The sequence below is a fragment of the Acipenser ruthenus genome, chromosome 19 (assembly GCF_902713425.1).
Source record: "Acipenser ruthenus chromosome 19, fAciRut3.2 maternal haplotype, whole genome shotgun sequence".
In the NCBI taxonomy this organism is placed as follows: Eukaryota; Metazoa; Chordata; class Actinopteri; order Acipenseriformes; family Acipenseridae; genus Acipenser; species Acipenser ruthenus.
The window spans coordinates 4,297,212-4,320,419 of record NC_081207.1 but is presented as its reverse complement, the minus strand read 5'-3'; the positions used below and the strand labels follow the sequence as shown (position 1 = coordinate 4,320,419).

General features: G+C 40.7%; 1 protein-coding gene across 2 annotated transcripts; it reads right to left on the bottom strand.

The window, feature by feature from the left end:
- Positions 1 to 2,332: 2,332 nt before the first annotated feature.
- On the bottom strand, positions 2,333 to 22,817 carry tmem235b (transmembrane protein 235b). Of its 2 annotated transcripts, none has more exons than XM_034040057.3 (4): positions 22,347 to 22,817; positions 17,010 to 17,048; positions 15,929 to 16,066; positions 2,333 to 4,079 (listed from the first exon to the last, which is right to left on the bottom strand). In XM_034040057.3, the coding sequence occupies exons 1-4, from the start codon at positions 22,525 to 22,527 to the stop codon at positions 3,820 to 3,822; spliced, it is 618 nt and encodes a 205-aa protein (XP_033895948.1). In that variant the 5' UTR covers positions 22,528 to 22,817; the 3' UTR covers positions 2,333 to 3,819. The 2 variants fall into 2 exon arrangements, with proteins under 2 accessions (XP_033895948.1, XP_033895947.1); XM_034040056.3 differs by having other exon boundaries at positions 17,010 to 17,087; positions 22,347 to 22,815.
- Between the last annotated feature and the right edge of the window lie 391 nt (positions 22,818 to 23,208).

Here is a 23,208-nt window from a genome sequence, read left to right as displayed (position 1 = left end):
GGTGGAAATAATTAAGTTGACCTTTTCTGGGTAAACCTTGGGTAACGCTGGGGGACAGAAAAGCAGGTTTCAGGCTTCTATTCACTGGGAATGCTACCATCTGCTTGAGTGACCTTGCAGAGCTGGCGTCCTGTGTCAGTGTTGCTGTAAAAATGTATTTACCGAGTGTAAAGCCAGAAATGTCTTGGTATACAAAAACATATTTCTTTGACACTTTTGTTTAAATCGTTCGTGGAGCTTCCACACAGTTTGCTAAAACAGAACATAAAAGATAAATAACCCTTTTGTGAAACAGCACAGAAGCTAAACATTTTCTGGGGCTGGAGTGTCAGTACTTGTGTGATCCCCTTAATGCTGGCAGGAATTGTATTCCAGAGGAATACGTTAAAGGGACAAGCCTCTGCCCTTTATGAGATTGCAGATTACCTTGGATTACGTTAAAAAAGCTAAACTGACATGCACAGCCTTACAGGGATACAGCAAGCAGGGAGATTCAACTTGACAAACGGAATGGACACATTAACAAGGAATAAACACACACAGACCTCACACATAGCGGTCAAACTTGTCCACTGAATATAAAAAAGGACCAGGTTCAACGGACACCACTGAGGTATGCAAGTTATCAGTCTACTTTGAAGCAAAAAAGGGTAATATCAACATTTCTAAAAGGGATTATATATTTTTTAAGGTTATACAAGCTAGCAATATCTAGGTGTAACAGGGCAAAGACTGGGCGTGTAAGTAGGCAAGTAAGCTTCTTAGCCACAATGCAAAAGAGCTGGACTTGTCTGCGTTCATGGTTTTTCCATCCTACAATTACAGTATACTGTAAAACTGTCCAATTGTTTGATGACTCAAACACAGTGCGGACCAACTGTAAGTATATTAACACCACAAAATATACCAGCAATGCTACTTTAGATATTGTTGTAATGGATGTTACACAAAAATACCATCTTTAAAACTGCAAACAGACTGAACATTGTTATAGCAAGCTGTAGCGTTTAGATAGATGCGTCTAAGCAGCTGTTGGCTATTGTAGCATAAGAAAGATTTCATGATCCTCTGAAACAATGGATGCTTAAATAGCAACAAGGATGTCGTTGGAAGGCACAGAGATTCTGTGCATCCTGTGGTGCTGCAGGTGTTACCATGTATTACCTTTAGAAAGAGCAAACTTCTAGACATGTTTCTTTTTGGCTCTCCTACCCAGTAACTATGGAGAGTGAAAATATATTGGCAATCACATGAAAGGAAATGTGTTGGTAATGTGAAACCAGTTTGCTGGTGGTGACATGCATAAGTGGAGTTGCTAAGGCAACTTAGGCTTAGAATGAGTGAAGTGATAAAACATGGGCAAGAAAAGTATGAGAAGGAGACAATATGATAAACAGTTAACCACAGCAACCTTGTAAAACAGAGTAGTTTATGGTTGGTTGCACCTGAGTGCAGTAACAGCTGAATAATAACAGAAACAGACTATAGTCATGTATGCTGTACTAGAGTATAAATACCAGGCATAGAGGCAACACAGACAGAGAAGCTCCCAATTCCTCCAGATCATCGGGACCATCAGTCTGAGGCTGTCTCTCCAAGGGTTGAGATAATCTGCCTCTGTTAATACTAGTGTTAATACTAGTTCATTCAATGTTTACCTTCATTTTTAAACCTTACAATTAATACAGCTCTTTCTATGGTCGTTACATGTTCCTCATCAGTAGCTGTTAACAAAATGAAATGCGAACTTTTATATACAGAATATATCAGGTGAAGTGGTCCTCCAGCTTTGAAGTAAGGAAGAATCGCTACATACTGTTGTCTAAAGACTTTCATGAAAAAAAAGCCTCCGTTATGTATGTTTACAGATGATGACGACCAAATATCAAAGAATTAAATGACAGGAAATGTTCTGTAATGGTTGTGGCATTACCCACACAGTGCATTTAAATGACATGGTCTATGGCTCCACTTTGTATTTATCATGTATTTTGCTCTGTCCATATATTCTGCACTACAATTACCGGTGCTTCAGTGTGAGAGCAGGCGAATCACTGCTACTAATGGAAGAACAAAGGCAGAAACATGCGGTTTATATAAACTGAAGGACACTTGAAAACCTAAAGCAGATTCTCTGAGCATTTTCATTGGCATGTAAATAACTGGAAACAAAAGACCTTAAATGAAGTCGTTTTGAGGCTTTAGAGAAGCGAACGACATGGACCATTGGGATTGGAAAATGGTTAAGCGTATTCAGCAATTCAGTGAAACAGAAAATAAATTAACCCAGTCAGACGGTTTTGAATAAATTCATTTATTACAGTAACTAGGCTTTCAGGGAAAAAACAAAACAAAAAAACAGCAGCATAAACTTTACAGAAAAGCACATCGTAACATCCCTACCGCTCCCTGTACACCAATATACATGCATACATAAGAAATAAAACTGGACTGCCCATCATTCTCCTTTCTTTTTTTAATGATCACAAAGCACTTTACAGAGGTAGGCTATGAACTGTGCATTATATCCAGAGTCACTTACAATAGGACATTGATTTAACATCTCATCCGCAGGATGGAGCACAAGGAGGTTAAGTGACTTGCTCAGGGTCACACAGTGAGTCAGTCAGTGGCAGAGATGGGATTTGAACCAGTGACCTTCTGGTTACAAGCCCTGGACTTTAACAACTAGACCACACTGCCTCCTTGTAATGTGACATTCTAGAACTTGTGGCCATTCCCCAATCGCTCCTCAAACTCCATCACCAAACAAAGGATCTGTCCTCCATTTATATACATGGGGCCATTCCCCAATTAGTACTCAATTACGGGAATGGCCACATTAAAAATACATTTTTATTTACACTACCACACACTATTTACATGTAGGGCTTTCACTCTGCCACAATGCCACAGCTACAGAAAGGGTTTCAACCAAAGTTAAGCCATTGGCACACACATTACATTGAAGCAACAAAGAGACCAAATGCTGTAGAAACTCTGAGGTTTAGCAAGCTACCTCACTCCCAGACTAAACTAGCTTTGGCAAATGTAGACAGTTGTGACAAATGGTTTCACAAAGCCTAATTAACTCTAACCTATGATTAGCAAAGCAGCTACATTGAATAGTCCCAAATGAGTGCTAATCAGGGACTGGAAAACCAGGCCATAGACTTCAGTAAGAAAGTTAGAAAACGCACAGCAGCAGTCTGATTGCAAAAAAAAAAAAAAGTTGCATCCAAAATGGAAACTTAATCACCAATGCAATCAAGCATGTGCTACATTCATTCCAGTTGCAGGAGCTGGCCCCCATCTATCAAACATAAGCAGAGACTCCCTGTTGGTCTGGCATCACAGCTGAGGGCTTGGCTCCTCTTGGTAGGAAGTACAGTACAGTACAGTCTGTATACATGCTACTGTGGTTTTTGCTTAAAACAGTTTCTGCAATGGAACTACATTGAGAGAATCATAGAATACAGCTGTGTACCAACTATAAAGACACTGCCAAGAAGCGAGTGGTGTGTACCATTGATACCCAGGGGTGAAAACAATGTGGCACTGAATCAGTGCTTTTCTTACTTAAGCAATCAAAGAATACAGCAATGTATGAAGCATTAACACAATACCTCAGTGTACTGCCTCTGCCGTCTCTGCCATCTGAAACGGTTTAGGAGTTAGTGTGAAGAAGCGTTGGCGGGGAAGCTGCAATATCAACACTGCAATACAATTTGTAATACAGCAGATTATTAAGCCTGCAATGCAGATTGATAGACTGCATGAGTGTAGAAAAAGTTTTTTTTTCCGAAACACTTAAAATGTTCAGGGCCCTTCTTCCATGGAGAGGGAGTACCCCGCGGTAGCCTCCACGTTCTGCTGAGTACCAGTGATCTTGGCAGCCAGCAGCAGCAGTGACCCTGTGATGATCTCCATAGTGAAGGACAGCCAGGCCATTGCCATTGACAAGCCGAACGCGATGTGCACGTGGGCGAACCGCTGTACGCCATACTCCTGCACGATGATCTCAAACGCCAGCTTGGAGTAAATTATGTAGACGCTGACCCCAGAGAGCGTAAGGAGGCCTGGGGAGAGAGGGAGAGAGAGAGAGTGACGTCACCTGCTTTAAAAAAACATACCTGAGGCACTCGAAATTCCCTTCAACTACAAAGTGCATTCAAAATGGGGACATCACAATCGATACCGCGTACCTCTACCACACCACGGTATTCTCTATATATAATAAACGTAACTATAGCAATATACCCTGCTTACATCTGCCAGTTTTGTAAATGAATAGTCTATATGGATTTTTCTCTGATCCCATACAGTTCCATCATTAGAACTGAAATAAATGATTACTGTGTTTAGTCACGGTTGAAGTTACAGTTAAGGTATGCAACAGTTTTACTAGTCCCGTTTGAAACTGAATGCACAAGCAGAGAATGCCATTCACAATACGCAGTTGTAATTTATACAAGCTCCTTGTCTGTGTTATGTACACCCCCATCCTTGGTGGCACTGCACGTTCCCTAATAACTGCATGTCGCTCTCTGCACCCATCTCGCACTCTGAGTGCTCCTCTTGTTTTGAAGACGTGACTGCTCCACAAAGCTGCGCGCGTCTGGCTGAGTTCACGCAGTTGGCGATGTTGGACACAATTGCCTACAATCTGCGCAGAACGCACCCATTATCGCGTTTGTTGTTGTCACACACACGCTTACATTTTCTACAACATCCACAACGATCCTCATGTCTGTATTTACTTTAATCAAAGCAGGCTTTATTCATTTTAAAACTGTGTTGGTGAAAATTGAGTTTTTATGTTTAAGTTGGATGTACAAAGTTCATTTCAACGTGTAGCGGAAGGTATATACTAGACGTGTAGTCACATCTCGCGATTCGTGCACAATTGTACTATTCAGGCAGTCGTCCTTGTGATGCAACGAAGAGAACATTAGGATCTTCTACTACGGTGCTAAAGTTTAATAGGGCTAACAATGTTTTTAGTAAAAATGCTGATGAAGAAGAAGTAGCCAAATTGTGTTTTTTTTTAAAACAGCCAAAAACCGCGCTTACATTTAAGATTTAATATATATTAAAAGCATAAATAAGTGCTACACATTTATTTAAAAAAAACAGTAATGTTTTATAAACCATGTATTTATTTATCTACTGTGCTTGTTTTTTTTCTCATATTTACAGTACCAGAACCGCTGTTTTTTTTTTTTAATCTGATGAGATCAAATGAGGTCGGCCCAGGAAAAAAAAAAAAACACGTATCCAGAACTGTCAGCGGATACATTCTTTAAAAATCAGGACTGCTCAGTCCCTGACCACCTACCGACGCCTCCTCAAGGCACACCTGTTCAGACAGCATCTGTAAACTTCACAACTCTCGACTATACTGGACTATATGGCACCCTATTGTACCAGTACCTGCATCAGCTTGTACCTGCACTGAGCTGCTCCATACCTTGTCATATTCTGCTACTGCTCTTAATTATAACTACTTCCTGTATCTTGTACTTGATTTTACTCTTATAGGTATCTGTATTCACATTTTTTGTAATTGCTCTTATTTGAAATCGTTCTTACCTATTTATTGTACTTACTATGTGCTCTTAATGGAATTGACTCTTATAATCAAATATTTTAGTCTAATTGACTCTTAAATGTAATTATTTACAGTAGTCTTTATTTTGCTTTACTGTACTTTGTAACTTGTCTTGTCTGTAATGTGATATTTTGTAATGTGATACTTTGTATTGTGATATTTTGTAACAACTGTAAGTCGCCCTGGATAAGGGTGTCTGCTAAGAAATAAATAATAATAATAATAATAATAATAATAATAATAATAATAATAATAATAGTTACTGTCACCCTGTGAACACCACAGGCAGGCTCCTGCTAATACAATAAGGGCTACGCTGGAGCTCAGGGAAGCAAAGCAAAATGATCAATCAAGCAATGATAAAGGCGTCAGCTCAAACAATAGCCTGCTTGGTGTAGCTTCTTATTGTTCAACCTCCAGACAGTCTGCTGTGACTCTAAGCTTTGCCTTTTAGTCTAGGCTGCTATTGGAGTCTACAGGGTACTCTTGGTCTCTCAGCAGTGAAATAATAATAAACCTTGCTGAAGAGGCTATAAAGACTCGACAATTCACATGTTTTACCGGAGGCTTTTTTATTTGTTTAATTTTTACAGTCCTGTTTCTCATTATCGTGATCAAGGCCGTTTGAGGCGCATCCAATTTCCCAAAGAGAAAGGCAATTCTAATGAAATGGGGAAGGACTGCTGCTAATATTCGTTTCAGTAGTGTCAGGACAAACACAAATCACAACATGTTTTAGTACAAATATTTATTGGGAATAATGCAGAGTATGCAAAATTACACAGACGTATGTTATATATGCACATTCATTTGGCATCAAACCTAACTTGGTTTGAGGGCTCGCTGCCTGACCGACTGAACGAGGCAGAGACCCCCAAAAAGAACAGGCCGGTCTCAATGCCGCGAGTAGTACTGGATATAGCCCACTTGAAGGTTTAGCCAACCTTTAACAAAATGGGAGGGAGGGGGGGTAACCTGAAAGGTTATGGTTGGAGGGAACAGACTATTTGGGAATCCTGCAATGACTGCATATGTGAAGGAAGTTAAAGAGTAGGAGCAGATTCCTTTATTGAACTTGTTACAAATCTGGCGGCCTCTGGAGAATGTAATGGGCAGAGGGTCGGTAAGGGAGCAGGAAATAGTGGAATGGGCAGTGGAACCACATACAGAGCATGCTAGGAGCCGGAGACCTGTGAAAAAACGGGAGAATAGGTCTTGTTCCAGGGCGTCCGTGTAGATCCTCTGGTTCCATTGTTGGAGACGGGCAGCGGCTTTGGCAGAAAAGGCTTTGTGATATTCAAAAAAATGGGAACCTCCAAATCTAACTGACTGATCTAGAATTATGGACAAATAATCATCCAGCTCACGCCGGCAGTCGGGATAGAACTCGCAAATGATGTCCCTGAATTGGCTGAAAGCTAAAATAAACTCAGAAATGGTGAGTGTTTTGATTAAGCGGGGGTCTGAGGTTTTGAGTAACTGAAAGGTCGGCGCACTGAACTACCCTGGTACTGACGGAATCTAAAGTGTTAGCAAGTAAGGAAACTAGGTTAATATCCGCACCTGCTAAAATCTGGTTATGTAGGCAAAGGGATACGAGTTTTGAAGATCAGGGCATTTCCAGGAAGTAGGGCCATGGCATTTTTTAAAGAATAACCGGACATTGTGGAGGGAGGAAGTACAGGGTGGTTATGGAAAAACGAGCGCTGGGGTGAATTGGTGGGCGCAAGCTGGGTAGGAGGAGGGAGCGGCTATGGGGGCCTGCTGGATGCCCATAGCCGTGGGGAAAGAAGAGGAAAAGAGAGCTGGGAGCGCAGAACCTACTGAGGGGGCTTGCTGGGAACCCAACAAGCAAGTAAGAAATGCATGTGCTTGTTGCAAGCCTGAGAGAGAAAAGGAAGCAGGGGCCTGCTGTAAAAGCGAGACGGTTGTTGTGCTGGGCGATGGAAAAGACAAGGGATCCGGGGATGGTTCTGGAGAAGCAGACTCCTGGGCAGAAGTTGTAGTGGTAAACACTGCCGATCAAAGTTGAATTGACCCGGGAGGAGCTGGTTCAGCTGGTTGAACTGGTTGAGTGGATCTCAGCTCCGGGGAAATGGCAAAACAGATCATCATCCGATGAAATGGAATAATCGATGACGTTCTCCATTATGTGTGCATGTACGATGAAATCGAAACACAACTGAGAGGTAAGTGAAGAGGGTATTTATAGTGCTAACAATCTTAATTCTCTAATGTGTAAATTGAATGATTCAATTTGGTGACGCGCAGATTGATGTCTGACCCTCCTCCCGAACGTTAGTTAAAAACTTCATATAATGGAGTCGCGTCCAGACTGTGCAAAGGGGCCGAACTTTGCTGGGGACCCCGATGGGGGCATCACATTGGCACTGACGTTCCCGAGGTGGGGAATGGGAAACCAGAAGGGATTGAAGGCATTGTTATAAGATCATGTAACTATCTATAAGAAACTTTATAACATGACTCAATCTTTATTCTGGTATTAACCCTTTCATGAATGAAATATGGAAAATAGCCATAAAGAAAAAGTAGTTTTGGTCACATTTTTTGCCATTGCTTTATATGGGGAAAATTGGCATCCTCTCCTCATATGAGGCTATCATGCATTTGCGTCTGCCGCATGTTGCCATGTAAAGACTAGAAACTTTTTTTTTTTTTTTAATCTGTCCCTATATGAGGTCTCCATGCACAAAAGGATTCAAACTGTTTGTACCTGTTAATAATGGCCAAAACCTTTAATGGTATTCTCATAGATGTTTTCTAAATGGGTCGTTCAGATAATAAAGAGTGACTGAAAAATATGAACAGCATAAAATGAAAAAAAAAGCAAAGCAGCACAGTGAAAGCTAAATGTACAAACAAGTGATTTAAAAACCTGTGGTAGTATTGCATTGAATAAATCCTTTATTCCAGGAAGGCCAGCAAATGTAATTCTTCAGAATATAAAACAGAAAGAAAATGAAGCTGCATTGGAAATGTCGTTACGTTACAATGGCCACACTGTGCCACTTACATTGACTAGCAATTAGCACCCTGTTGATGAAACCTGACGAAGCCATCTCCAGTAGGCACAACGCAGGAGCATTCACGCTGTTCATGTTCCAGTGACTAAGGGCTGCAAGAGCTGTGATTGAAATGGAGTCATTCAATATATTAAGTATTATTATTTGCTGCTATCAATGCTGCTATCGATGTGGACAGACACACAGTAAGTCAAAAGACATAAAGTCAAAACTTTAATTTATAAGCTTTATTATTATTATTATTATTATTATTATTATTATTATTATTATTAATAATAGTAGTAGTAGTAGTAGTATTGATGCTTATTGGATTAGGTAAAATATATGAACAAGGCATGACAGAGCAATTTATAGGGTGGTCATAATCTTTTGCTGGGCTCACGTTTAACTGAATTTACTGTGGGGTTAAACATTTTGCAACACATAACATGTACATGAACAATAAAAAACGCATGGTATGTCATATCTTCTTATTCTCTGTCTCTTAATCCCTCACCACTGTCTCATTTCTTCTCCCCCTTCCCCTTCGCTCAGGCAGCACTGTGCCATCTATCTTCTCCTGAGCTGTCTGTGAAGGATGCTGTATATGAAATGTTTTCAGAGTCGTGCATCCCCACCTCCCCACATGGAATAAAGCCAGCTCTGCTCTTGTTACACAGTAATTGCAGGCTGCTAGCACACAGCCCTGTTTCCATGCTGGTCCCAGGCCTGTCATTTTAGTCCCAAATTTGTGGGGCCATTTCTTTATTACTCATTACCACTGCCTGGCAGCTCTGTTCCTGTTGCCGTGCCAACAAATGCTTCCCAGGGTAACTTGTCAACTCCTGGCTGGTGCCACTGCTGCTATCTCTCTTTGTAAGGAGTGTTTTATCCAAGACTATATATATATATATATAAAAGACCGAGTGGTGTTTCCTATCCACTGCACTTGTTTTTCATGGAGCCAGATGAGGTGTGCCGGATTGATACAGGATGACGGATCTCCTACATATTGTGTCAAAATCGTCCCGTTATCACAATCCCTTACTAGCTTTACATGCACTGTTAATAGCCTGCATTTGACTTGAGATTGCCCTGAATGAAGAAACACAGTGAAACATCCTGATTTGTATTCAAAATCCTGCCGTATATTACTAGCAAAACCAACCAAATGAAATAAGCCCAAATTTTAACCATCGCTTTGATTTCTGCACCCTGCTGCATATCCTACAAATTGCTGTTTCTGTAAGGGATAAACAACAATAGGTGTTGAATCAATGAAAATAACCCACTGCTTTCCAAGGTTTTTCATACAGTACATCAAATGAATTAGCTGTATATTCTTTTTGGCAATCAGCTCTTAAAAGCTGTTTAGACATTCTGAAACAAATCTAAAAGCATTCAGAATGTAAAGACAGTTTGCTAACTTCAGTAGCTGCTGAAGCATGCTTCATGGTGCTTTTACTGCTGGCTTTTATCCTTGCCACTTGTGTTCCCTTGATTGAGAGGGTCCTGGGTGACAGCAGTGACAGTGTGACTCAATAGAAGCAGCTCAAATTGAAGCATTATGGCATAACAAGCTTGGCACAAGACCTGAAGGAGCGAGATGGTTATTTAAAACCTGTTTAGTTAAACATTTGTGTACAGCAAACAAGGCCTATTGCATCAATTTTTAACCGTTTCATGCCTCATATGGGGACAGAAAAAAAACAAAACTCTCTTCTAATCTTTATATGGGGACACATGGAAGACGCAAATGCATGATAGCCTTATACAAGGATGCCATTTCTCCCCATATATAGCAATGTAAAATAAGAAAAAAAAGTATAAAATATGTGTCCAAAACCACTTTTTTCAGCTAGTTTCCATATTTCATGCATGAAAGTTTTAATTAAAACAAAGCATTCCTGTGGGACACTGTAGCTTTAAATGTCTCTGTGAAATTGATGACGGCTAGTATTTGTACTTTTCCAATGTTTTTGGTTGACCTTCTGTTCTTCCTGTGCCAGGCACAAGGTTTTTTGTATTTGTATTTTAATGAGGAAGTCGTTGACAGAGACAGGTTATATAAATATACCTGTATGGATTCAAAGATACAATATAAGCAATTCAGATAAAGCAAATTGCATTTGAATAAGCAACAGATGCTGCAGGTCAGGAATGCTTAATGAAATCGGAAATGAAGGACATTAATCTCTGGAATACAGAGAAGCACTCAGGAACAAAAGTAATGAAGAGCAGATGTTTAATTTCATTGAGTTAATAAAGGTTAGATGCTGCAGTGTTATTTTCAATGTCAAAGCCCTCAATATCAAAGCCCTTCTGTAAAGATGCAAGGGCTTTGAAACCAGTGCACAGTGACGCTCTCAATATGATACAGGGCCACCGCGGCTGACAGCCACTCATTCGACATGGTAGCGGGTCAGCAAGGTGTTCTGGGACCATACCTGACCATTCTTCAGTGATTACAGTCTCTAATTCCTTCAGGAGAGTTAAGGGTGGAAATCTTTTGAGAAATCTGTTCTCAAAAATGGCATGCAGGGGAGCACAGGGTCGCGTCCTGGCTGTGCAAAGTAGCCGGTCTTCGCTGGGGATTCCAGAGGGAGCATTGCATTGGCTCTGCCGCCCCCAGGAGGAAAAAACAACAGGGACTGTTTCTTTTTATCACGCAACAGCAAGCCCTGTCAGCCAGGTACCCAGTGAGCTCGGGTGGACACCTGCAGGGCTGGCCTTCGTCCTCCAGAGGCAGGTAGCTGGCTGACATCCGCTCTCGGGTTCCTGGGTGTAAAACAGGAAGCTGACTCGGTCGTGGGATCCGAGGACACCCACTAAACCTTCAGTTCTCCCGAGGTGTGTGTGGAATTGCTGTGGTGAGGGGAAAAAAGGAATTGGGGAAAAAATCTGTTGTAAAATAATTGGGTACTCTAACTTAAAAAATAAATAAAGAAATAAATAGCATGCATCCTGTTTTAGACAGCTCCTTGTGAATCAATCCGAGTTCAAAAGTTGAGCACTTCAATTACCTCCATTCTCGAAATTGGGTTCGTGCTGCAACATTCTCTGCAGCACTTAGTGGCAATGAACAGCAATTACCAAACGCTGTGCTTAAGTATAATACAGTAAAGAACAATATGAGATTCTGTTACAGTCTGCCACTTTGTGTTCAGATTTGCTCCTGTTCTAAGAACACCACACCATACTTTATAACAGTAGTGTAAGGCATAAGGTTCTCTAGCTAAAATCCAGACACTTCACAGTGATGTACAGGCTCCCCCTGCTTATCCACATTGCAGATGGATACACTGTACATCCCAAATGGGGATAATATAATGAGACAGGCGAATTCGTCTGCTTCTTTCAATCGCCGTGTCAGGAATAAGTATGTTTTCAGAGTCCCTGGCAATGCATTACGAGTGATGAGACCTATTTGTGTTAAGAGGGAGAGAGCGAGAAAGAAGTTTCCTGAAACCTGAATAAAATCGGCTCAATACAAAAAAAACCATAATATTTATTAGCAGACGCCCTTATCCAGGGTGACTTACAATTGTTACAAGATATCACATTATTTTTACATACGATTAACCATTTATACAGTTGCGTTTTTACTGGAGCAATCTAGGTAAAGTACCTTGCTCAAGGGTACAGCAGCAGTGTCCCCCACCTGGGATTGAACCAACGACCCTCCAGTCAAGAGTCCAGAGCCCTAACCACTACTCCACACTGCTGCCATAGAACGATTAATGTGTTTGGAAGTCTTGGCTCTTATTGAGTTTTTCTCCGAGAGAAACATTTTACTTCCCAAGTGCTGCTTGAAACCCACTTCACAAACATTTCCAATTTAAATGAAATATATCGACTACAATTTTGCTTCTTTTTTAAAGAACGCTAGACCTAGATTGCTGAAAATATTCTTGTTCAGTAAGGATTCCTACAGTCTTTACTCCTGATCATCATCAGCACAATGTTTCAGAAAGAAAAAGGTACCAAACCAGAAACAAACAACCACGACATTTAATGTAAAGGACTTGTTAGAAAATTAATTTAAAGGATTCAAAAGTTAAGGTTTGATATAATTGCACACATGTTCTCTGTTCTCAGTTTGGCCGTCAGCAAAATAGGCTTGAGACAGCAATGCCTAACAACCATATCTAAAGGAATGTAAGACAGCTGAAGGGGATGGGAAACCACTGCACTATATCTTAGGAAATTAGAGGGTTAATCAGAGAAACGGTGAACCGTGTACTGAGGAAATAGGCTGAAAGGCTGTACAATAAGTTGGAGGCTGAAAAAACAAGTTTAGGTCACAAAGTGGTGTAGTGAGAAGATACAGTGCCTTGCGAAAGTATTCGGCCCCCTTGAACTTTGCGACCTTTTGCCACATTTCAGGCTTCAAACATAAAGATATGAAACTGTAATTTTTTGTGAAGAATCAACAACAAGTGGGACACAATCATGAAGTGGAACGAAATTTATTGGATATTTCAAACTTTTTTAACAAATAAAAAACTGAAAAATTGGGCGTGCAAAATTATTCAGCCCCCTTAAGTTAATACTTTGTAGCGCCACCTTTTGCTGCGATTACAGCTGTAAGTCGCTTGGGGTATGTCTCTATCAGTTTTGCACATCGAGAGACTGAAATTTTTGCCCATTCCTCCTTGCAAAACAGCTCGAGCTCAGTGAGGTTGGATGGAGAGCATTTGTGAACAGCAGTTTTCAGTTCTTTCCACAGATTCTCGATTGGATTCAGGTCTGGACTTTGACTTGGCCATTCTAACACCTGGATATGTTTATTTGTGAACCATTCCATTGTAGATTTTGCTTTATGTTTTGGATCATTGTCTTGTTGGAAGACAAATCTCCGTCCCAGTCTCAGGTCTTTTGCAGACTCCATCAGGTTTTCTTCCAGAATGGTCCTGTATTTGGCTCCATCCATCTTCCCATCAATTTTAACCATCTTCCCTGTCCCTGCTGAAGAAAAGCAGGCCCAAACCATGATGCTGCCACCACCATGTTTGACAGTGGGGATGGTGTGTTCAGGGTGATGAGCTGTGTTGCTTTTACGCCAAACATAACGTTTTGCATTGTTGCCAAAAAGTTCGATTTTGGTTTCATCTGACCAGAGCACCTTCTTCCACATGTTTGGTGTGTCTCCCAGGTGGCTTGTGGCAAACTGTAAACGACACTTTTTATGGATATCTTTAAGAAATGGCTTTCTTCTTGCCACTCTTCCATAAAGGCCAGATTTGTGCAGTATACGACTGATTGTTGTCCTATGGACAGAGTCTCCCACCTCAGCTGTAGATCTCTGCAGTTCATCCAGAGTGATCATGGGCCTCTTGGCTGCATCTCTGATCAGTCTTCTCCTTGTATGAGCTGAAAGTTTAGAGGGACGGCCAGGTCTTGGTAGATTTGCAGTGGTCTGATACTCCTTCCATTTCAATATTATCGCTTGCACAGTGCTCCTTGGGATGTTTAAAGCTTGGGAAATCTTTTTGTATCCAAATCCGGCTTTAAACTTCTCCACAACAGTATCTCGGACCTGCCTGGTGTGTTCCTTGTTCTTCATGATGCTCTCTGCGCTTTAAACGGACCTCTGAGACTATCACAGTGCAGGTGCATTTATACGGAGACTTGATTGCACACAGGTGGATTCTATTTATCATCATTAGTCATTTAGGTCAACATTGGATCATTCAGAGATCCTCACTGAACTTCTGGAGAGAGTTTGCTGCACTGAAAGTAAAGGGGCTGAATAATTTTGCACGCCCAATTTTTCAGTTTTTTATTTGTTAAAAAAGTTTGAAATATCCAATAAATTTCGTTCCACTTCATGATTGTGTCCCACTTGTTGTTGATTCTTCACAAAAAATTACAGTTTCATATCTTTATGTTTGAAGCCTGAAATGTGGCAAAAGGTCGCAAAGTTCAAGGGGGCCGAATACTTTCGCAAGGCACTGTACATAAGAAGTGAGTTTGGAATAGGTTAGTGAGCAGCGATAGGAGATCCGTGGCTTCCAGTGTCCTGCACGTGCCTCCGCTCTCCCAGAGGAAAAGGTCATCGATCACTATCTTTCTTTGGTACTGGATTGCTGATGCATTTACAGTCTATATAATTGCATAAAATAAACCCCTTGCTCTGTATAGTGGAGTTCTGTAACATGGGATTAAATAAAAATTGTTTACAATTTAATGATGGGCTATTTTATTCCTGGGAATTATACAAATTCTACACTAAGGTAACTGAACTAACAATACCCAAAACCCAGCAGACTTGCAAACTTGTAAAGAATTGGTTTCTTCATCCTTTTTAGAATAATACTTGCACTATGATGATGTGGAGTAAATAGTCCTCTGTTAAAGACTCTAAATGCAGTGGTTGACAGTTTGATGTCATATAATAGGTTTTCTGTTTACCATCCTGGTACTCAGTACTGTTATGGCCCTTTAGCTGACCCACAGCTAATAAAAATACAATGAATGGATTCAGATAGAGGCTGTTAAATGCGATCCACATGGTTGCATGCAAACACATACTTATTACTTCATTAGCTTGTGGAGGTTTGTGGTCAGTTAAATATGAAAGCTTTCATTAAAATAATATTCATGGTATTCACTGAATACAACATAATATCTCCTGTCAATGTCTTGTTATATATAATAGTAAGGATGGGCTGCATGGTGTATATTAATCATATTTCTTAATGTTTAATCTGTGATACAGAGGTGTGAGGATGCAAATAAACATACTGGGGTTGGACAAAAGCACAGTTCTAAAAGCTGCTGGCTCCTTTGTGTCTGACAGGTAAGAATTATACATATCTCAAATGCTGAGCCGTATGAAAAAAAAAAAATTGTTACAAAAAATAACTCTGTATATACATAACATGCACGATAAAAAAAAACGCTTTCCTGTTCCACGAATTGAATGACAAAAGTGTTCTGCAACGTTATATTTTAGGATGCAACGTCTAGGAGTAAGAATATTACACCCCAAAAAGGGAAAATGCCACTAAACTAGTGTTCTTAACATCTGATTAGTCAGCCTGTCACTGGCGTTGTTCAAGCCTGAAGATTGTTAAAACACGGCTAGGCAAAGTTCGGCATGGAGCTGCCAACACCAAAAATAAGGCATGGAACCCACAAGCAGATGAGAGCCTGAAGCATATATGGGAGCTGCTGTAAACCAAAGTCAGTAATGAAGTCTATAAACCAAAATGCTATCCCTCTACCTTAATTATAAGACCCGGTACCTTTTTGTTTACAAATGAACCCGCTTATCATTTAGATAACTTACTGCAGAGGAGGAAGTAGGAGCCGGTGAGGACAAGCAGGGTGATGCTCTTAGACAGGGAGCTGACGAGCCCACAGATCCCACCGAACACCAGCAGCACCAAGCTGAGCGGCAGCAGGATCACAACGGCTTTGAACATGTCTGCAGAGAACCACAACCACGTCAAAAGAGCAAAGCAGCACAACAGCTTTAAAGAGGCTCAAGCTACAAGCTTACCTGTGGTGCACTGCCGTTGGCTACACAGCTCTCAAGTGGGCAGCTTTGAAAGAAACACATGCTCCAGGCCAAATTGATTTTCTTTTTAAAACACAACAAGAGAATGTTCCCATTTCACCTCAGCAGTGTCTTCAGGGTCAAAGCATGGAGTACTGGGACTGCAGCATTACCTGACCCAATAAAGGGGAAACAGAAGGGCTGCACTACCTGTAACAAGCCTTGCAAATAAAGATATCAAAATAGACACAATATTGCAACATTCTATATGGCCTGGATGGAATTATAGTGCAGGATATACACACATTGCTGTTAAAATAAATTAAAAAATCCATTCACGATTATATTGGGTCCAATGACTGTTCAAATACCCAAACGATATAGTTTATAGAGGCTGATGATGCACTTCACATTTATCGGAGGCTCCTGATTGCTGGAATGATTGTGTTTCTATTAAGAAAACGTGAAATGCATTTTAATTGAACTTGAATAGGTTAGTGAGCAGCGGTAGGAGAGCCGTGGCTTCCAGTGTCCTGCACGTGCCTCCGCTCTCCCAGAGGAAAAGGTCATCGATCACTATCTTTCTTTGGTACTGGATTGCTGATGCATTTTCAGTCTATATAAGTGCATAAAATAAACCCCTTGCTCTGTATACTGGAGTTCCTTAACTGTGCTGGGATTAGATAAAATTGTTTACATTTTGCTGATTAGCTATACTTTTACTGATTGGCTGCACAAAATTGAATTGTGATCTGAAGTTCTGAGCCAAGCCTGCTTCAAGTCGATCCTTGAATTTACATCTCGTATTGGGGCATAGTATCCAAGGAGAAATCAATGAAGTTAGCAAAACAGGGCTGGAACTCATACTCACTGATTAATCGTCTCACAGGTTCTGGCTGCTTGGAGGTGTCTGTGGAGAAGGGGTACACAAGAGGATAACACGCATTACCTGTGGAGGAAGAGCAGGAGAAGTCAATGAGGAACGAAAGAGCCTCCACACTTCTGGCTAGAGACAAACCCTTGTCATGCAGTGCAAGCATAAGACTAGACCAAAAAAAAAACAATACCAAAACTACCATCCCCACTGCTACTCAACTGCCTTGATTTCTAACCTTTGCAGCCATTGGACAAACCCGTTAATGACCAATTCAGTAGTTCAGGACAAACCCACCGACACAATGATTAGATAATCAACTTTATTGATGAGGTATGCAAAGCAAATGAACATAGAACAACAATTTGGCATAACACCTACTTGGATCAAAGATCCCGTACCTGGCCGTAGGACGAGGCAGGAGACCCCCATAGAACTATCCTTAGAAATTTCAAGTAGAAGATGGGGCAGGTGGTGGGTTGCGAAAGGAAGGGTGAGTAAACAGGTTATTTATACTAGCGGTAATTATTCAATTTGGATTCATTAGATGATATGATTCAATTAGATGAAGTGAGAATTGTGTGGGGGTTTGTCCATCCTCGTGAACCGAAGTTGTAAACTTGAGTTACATTTGCCAATGGAAAAGCTTTGATATTCTCTCGTTAATTAAAACACACCAGTTACACTGAAACTTATGAGAAATAATTTACTTTTAGCGAGTCATCAAAACTGGTAAAAAGGTGTCCTGGACTAAAACCCAGTATCTATAAACAAGAAAAAAATACTCACAAATACTAAATGAGGAGTTTCAACTATAAGTCTTTCTCAGTCTCTTTGAGTTAACTTGAAAATAAGCTTAATAATAAGCTTAAAAATAACTGGGCCCTGAAAAATATTCCTTAATTTCTCATTTAGTTCACTTTCTCATAAGATACCAACCAAAGCCATTAGCACTAATTGATTAATTAAGGGGAAAAAAATTAAGATGCATCTTTGTCTCTCATTAAGCAAACCCATTGCTGCTAATCTCTGTATTGCTAAGGGCTGCTTCTGCAGACAGCACAATCAGTAGGCAGATTTTGCATTGATGACACACCCTGCATGACATTGGAAAGTACCCCAGGTAGCATTAAAAACGCTCAAGCAATCAAACACAGATTGCCTGCCTCTCCATTTACTGGCAGTGGCTGTCAGTGGACTAGCTAGGCTGGAAATAAAGATTGTCCTTCGCTGGCCGCAGCCTTGTCTTGGAGGGCTTTGGGCTGCCATTAGATACTCGGTGAACCATGGTGCTATTTCTGACCACGTTTTATTGCTACTCATGGTAACTGTATTGTCATGTCCAACAATGTTCTGAAATTCCATGGTCTTCCGATTAAAATGTGCTTGAATGAACACGGTCTGGCAAAGGCGCCTGTGGCAGAGCAGGGCTCTGCCCTTGTAAATATTGGCAGGGATGGGGCTAAATTCCCCTCCCTGCCCAGGTTTATTGTGTCAGGTGGGAGTAATTAGCAATCAATCAGCACCCAGCCCCCTGACATAATAAACCTGGGCAGGGAGGGGAATTTAGCCCCATCCCTGCCAATATTTACAAGGGCAGAGCCCTGCTCTGCCACACTGCCAATATTTCCAAGGGCAGAGCCCTGCTCTGCCACAGCGCCACACACCCAACATGGTCTGGCAATGGACCATCGTTGCTTTCAGAGATGGCTGGTCTCCAGCATGACCCACTGAGTCAAACATCAGATGATGGAAGACCTACATCTACTGTCAGCCCTCCATCAACACCTGTCTGGTCTGCAGTCATCCCATTGTGGCTGATTGATACAGCTTCTGTATAATATATAGGTCATTTGCATACAAGCCGCCTGTGCTACATATTCTAATTGTTTCTACTGTTTTGTCCAATACCTGCCTGTTTAGGTAAAGAGCTATGCAGGCTGTGTGGTCCAGTGGTTAAAGAAAAGGGCTTGTAACCAGGAGGTCCCCGGTTCAAATCCCAGCTCAGCCACTGACTCATTGTGTGACCCTGAGCAAGTCACTTAACCTCCTTGTGCTCCGTCTTTCGGGTGAGACGTAGTTGTAAGTGACTCTGCAGCTGATGCATAGTTCACACACCCTAGTCTCTGTAAGTCGCCTTGGATAAAGGCGTCTGCTAAATAAACTAATAATATATCATTGTGGTTGCTGCTCTACCCTGCATGAGTGACACCGATTGTATCCAGTGTGCTTTATGCATCCTCACACACGCACACACACGAGAATACTCCCTCAATAATTGCAATCTAGGTTCTGCACATCATTTTTCAGAAAGATTGATGTGAGCAATACTAAAGGGGACCATTGCATCGACAGCACAGCTTGAACAAGCCTTGGGTGTATTTTTCAAATCAGAGTCTCATAATTACATGTCATGTATCATAACCAGTCTGAACGCACAGCAGCCGCCGCCCTGGAGCAAACTGTGTCACTCTGAATGATGGTGAAATGTAATGGCTTTTGTTGGGTTTAGAAGTGTTGAAGTCTAATGAACCTCCAAAGAAAGGTGACACAGCAGGCTAATCCAATAGGCTTTCAAGCCTTAGCCTCTGGAGGTCCCTACACCTGCTCAGTCTTATTAAAGATATAGCCTTGACCAGCCAATTAGTGGCCAAAACTCCTGCAGATCACCATAATTAAACAAGATAATATTAGCAGACATTGTATGGAGGTTCAAACCTTTCTCCCTTTCTGCAGCATCTCGTCTTGATCAAAGGCATTTTTCTGTTGTTTTCGAAAGTCTCATCATGAATGAACTTTGTGAAGTGCTCTGTTTTCATGAATTCTGCTGTCTTTAACTAACATGTACCTTTTTCCAGTCTCCCTTTATTTTATTTGTTTGATGTTTACCTATAATACAGACGTCAATGAATCAGCCCTGAGAGTAAGCACAGGCTGGATAGCTACAGAAACACCGGCTGCAGTTAAATAGAGGCAGTATTTCGATCATCCAGGCTACTGATTAGATTATTAAGGAGTAAGAAGCTTCAAATGCATCGCATTTGCTTTTATATATACTATAAAACATGAAATATCTGCAGCAATTTCATTTTGCGGATGTCTCACTAGACATATTTACAGCAACAAATATCTGCACATGTATACTAAACATATACTGTATGGAGGCTGTGTGGTCCAGTGGTTAAAAAACAGGGCTTGTAACCAGGAGGTCACCGGTTCAAATCCCATCTCAGCCACTGACTCATTGTGTGACCCTGAGCAAGTTACTTACCTCCTTGTGAGATGTAGTTGTAAGTGACTCTGCAGCTGATGCATAGATCACACAGCCTAGTCTCTGTAAGTCGCCTTGGATAAAGGTGTCTGCTAAATAAACTAATAATAATATTAACTGAATCGAGTAACTATACACATCTTGTGGCATGTATAATTTGCTGATTTTTAATAAAATTGAAATGAGTGACTATTTCTTGCCAGCAAACATTACATGTTTTACTGTACAATATTTACTTTATGGTGCTTGCAATCATTTCAAGTGGTTCTGGGTTCCGTGGCTCCAATACTAAGGTATTGTCATTTTTCTCTAAATCGATCTCTCTTTAACCGGCTTTGAGCTCGCCTGAAGAACCCTAAGTGCCAGGACCGAACAGTCGTCCTCATTCCATTCAAATCATGGGACAACTCTACCAGCCCTGCCTTCTTTACATATATATGAGACAGAGAGCGGGTGGGGCTGACAGACTTGAAAGTTTGTTATATGACTTGAATGCTGAAGCAACAGAACCCAGACCCTCTCGAAACGAGTGCCAACACCATCAAAAAGTACTTGCTGCTCGCTGTTTAAAATAGACTGAATAGCAGGGGGTGATGCGGTCAGGATTGAGATGCGACTCTCATGGGACCAGGCAGCACGCCAACATCGTGCCCAACCATAATCAATGCTGTTATATCTCATCCATGGCTTTAAAAACACTCAGAGTCCATGGTTCACTTGGAACTCAAGTGTTTCAATCAGCCCTCTCTGATTACTTGCAACTTGTGAGTAGCACTACCTTTTAGCATAGGGGGGTAAAGCCTTGAATTACAGCAATCAGATCAAAAACACACAGTTAGCACATTCAGTTCCTTCCTCATGGCTTCCAACATGAATATCTTTTCATTTTCATGTTCACAGTCACAAGTGGTCAGCAATCTTGAGAATTAAGTCCTGAGTTCTGTACTAGGCTGACTCGCTATCTTAGTACCAATTGCCAAGAATAAAATGCAGGGGACAGAGTTTGGGATCAGCTGATCTCCAACGTTAGTACAGACCGCAGGGTTAAACTGATCATTTCTACTTAGTGAATAGCACATGGCATAGCAAGAGGGAGAGCTGCATTCTTGTATTTCATATTCAATCATTTGAAAGTTGTATTGTTGTATGCGTTTTATTTTCATTCTATGTGTGTATAATAATTATAATAACTGAAACTATCCTGCAGACTTTAGTACTGTCCTCTGTACTAACACGTTAGTACACTACTTTAAGTTTGTTGCAATTGACCAAAGATGCCTTTCTTAAATTAGAGTCGTGCTCCCCCACTCTATCACTCTCTTGCAATTAATACAATTAATAAATCTAGCCTTTTTTTTAATCAAATAACAGTCCTCATCAGCAGCAGCAATACAAAATGACATACAAAATATACGCAAGCCAGCTGCATTACAAATGTACCACGATTTGAGAAGATCTGTGAAGAGGTTTCAAGGATTCAAAAATCATCTATTTCAGGACGTTTCGGCCAAAATACCCATTTCAGAGGTGTATTTTATATATATATATATATATATATATATATATATATATATATATATATATATATATATATGTGTGTGTGTGTGTGTGTGTAGTCTAAGTAAGAACCCAAGATCTTATGAAACTTAAAAACCAGTATAAAAAGTTTTTTTTTAATTTTTTTTTTTTACCTCATCTGTTACGGTACTGTCCCATGCTGCCACATAATATTAATAATCCTAATAATCCTAATAATCCTAATAATAATGTTCTACAGCGTGGAAATCTATGAGTGCGAATTAGGAACTTCCAATTACCAATACTACAGGACTGGTAGTTTCATTACAAGTGTCTTTATAACATAAAAACAATACACAACAGTGTGTATGTATATATATATATATATATATATATATATATATATATACACACACACATATATATATATATATATATATATATATATATATATATATATATATATATATATATATATATATATATGCATGCGTATTTAGTGCCCTCGCAGGATTTGTAAGAGTAACTTCGTGTAGGTTCGGTACCTTCGCAAGTCCTCCACAGTCCGGAGTGAGAATTCAGCTCGCCAGGGTCTACAGTGCTGTTCGGGTCGTTCACTTCCAGGATGTACCAGTGGTCGGTCGCAATTGCAGAAACCAGTAAGCTGAAACTCACGATCCCACTTAAACCAGCAAGCACAACTACTCTTCCCAGGTTCATCCTCATTCTGGAGTGTAGCCTACCGTATGTGGTCTATAAAGTCAGATGTTACAATTGCAATAAAAAAAGGATTGCAGTTGAATTCATACTCAGCCTCTCTCTCAGCGTAGTGCTGTAGTAACCTACTACCCTCGCTGTGTGCAAGCAAGGCTCCTGTATTCTTTTCCCATCAATTAATTTCAACGAGTCCTCCTTCGAAGAGCGGTAAGCTGGTGGGTGTGTTTTCTGTCTCAAGCGTCAGGAACCTCCAGGCAGCCAGCGAACAGGGATATCTAGAGAGCACCTTTGCTAACTTTACAATTGTGAACCAGACCCGTATGCCGAGTTCCACGTAGGCAACAACAAACTAGTTATATAAGCATATTCTGTCTGTTGCTTTGAGTCCTGCGGAGAGACTGATGGGATGAAACAGTCAGACTCGAGAGGGAAAAGTAAACAAGAAAACAACAGAAATTCAGCTCAGGTTTAGATAAACCCCGAATCCTGTATTTTATGGTACTGAGTACCTAAAAAAGGGTCGTACTGATGATAATTGGGATAATTGCCTTAAACGTGGGACTCGCACATAGAAGACACTGCCAAAACATAACAGTTGACCAGAAAATGTTTTGTTCGGAAGATGGCTTTTAACATAGAACTGCCAAAAGACTCACTTGCTATTCATCATATATTTTGTTTCCATATTTT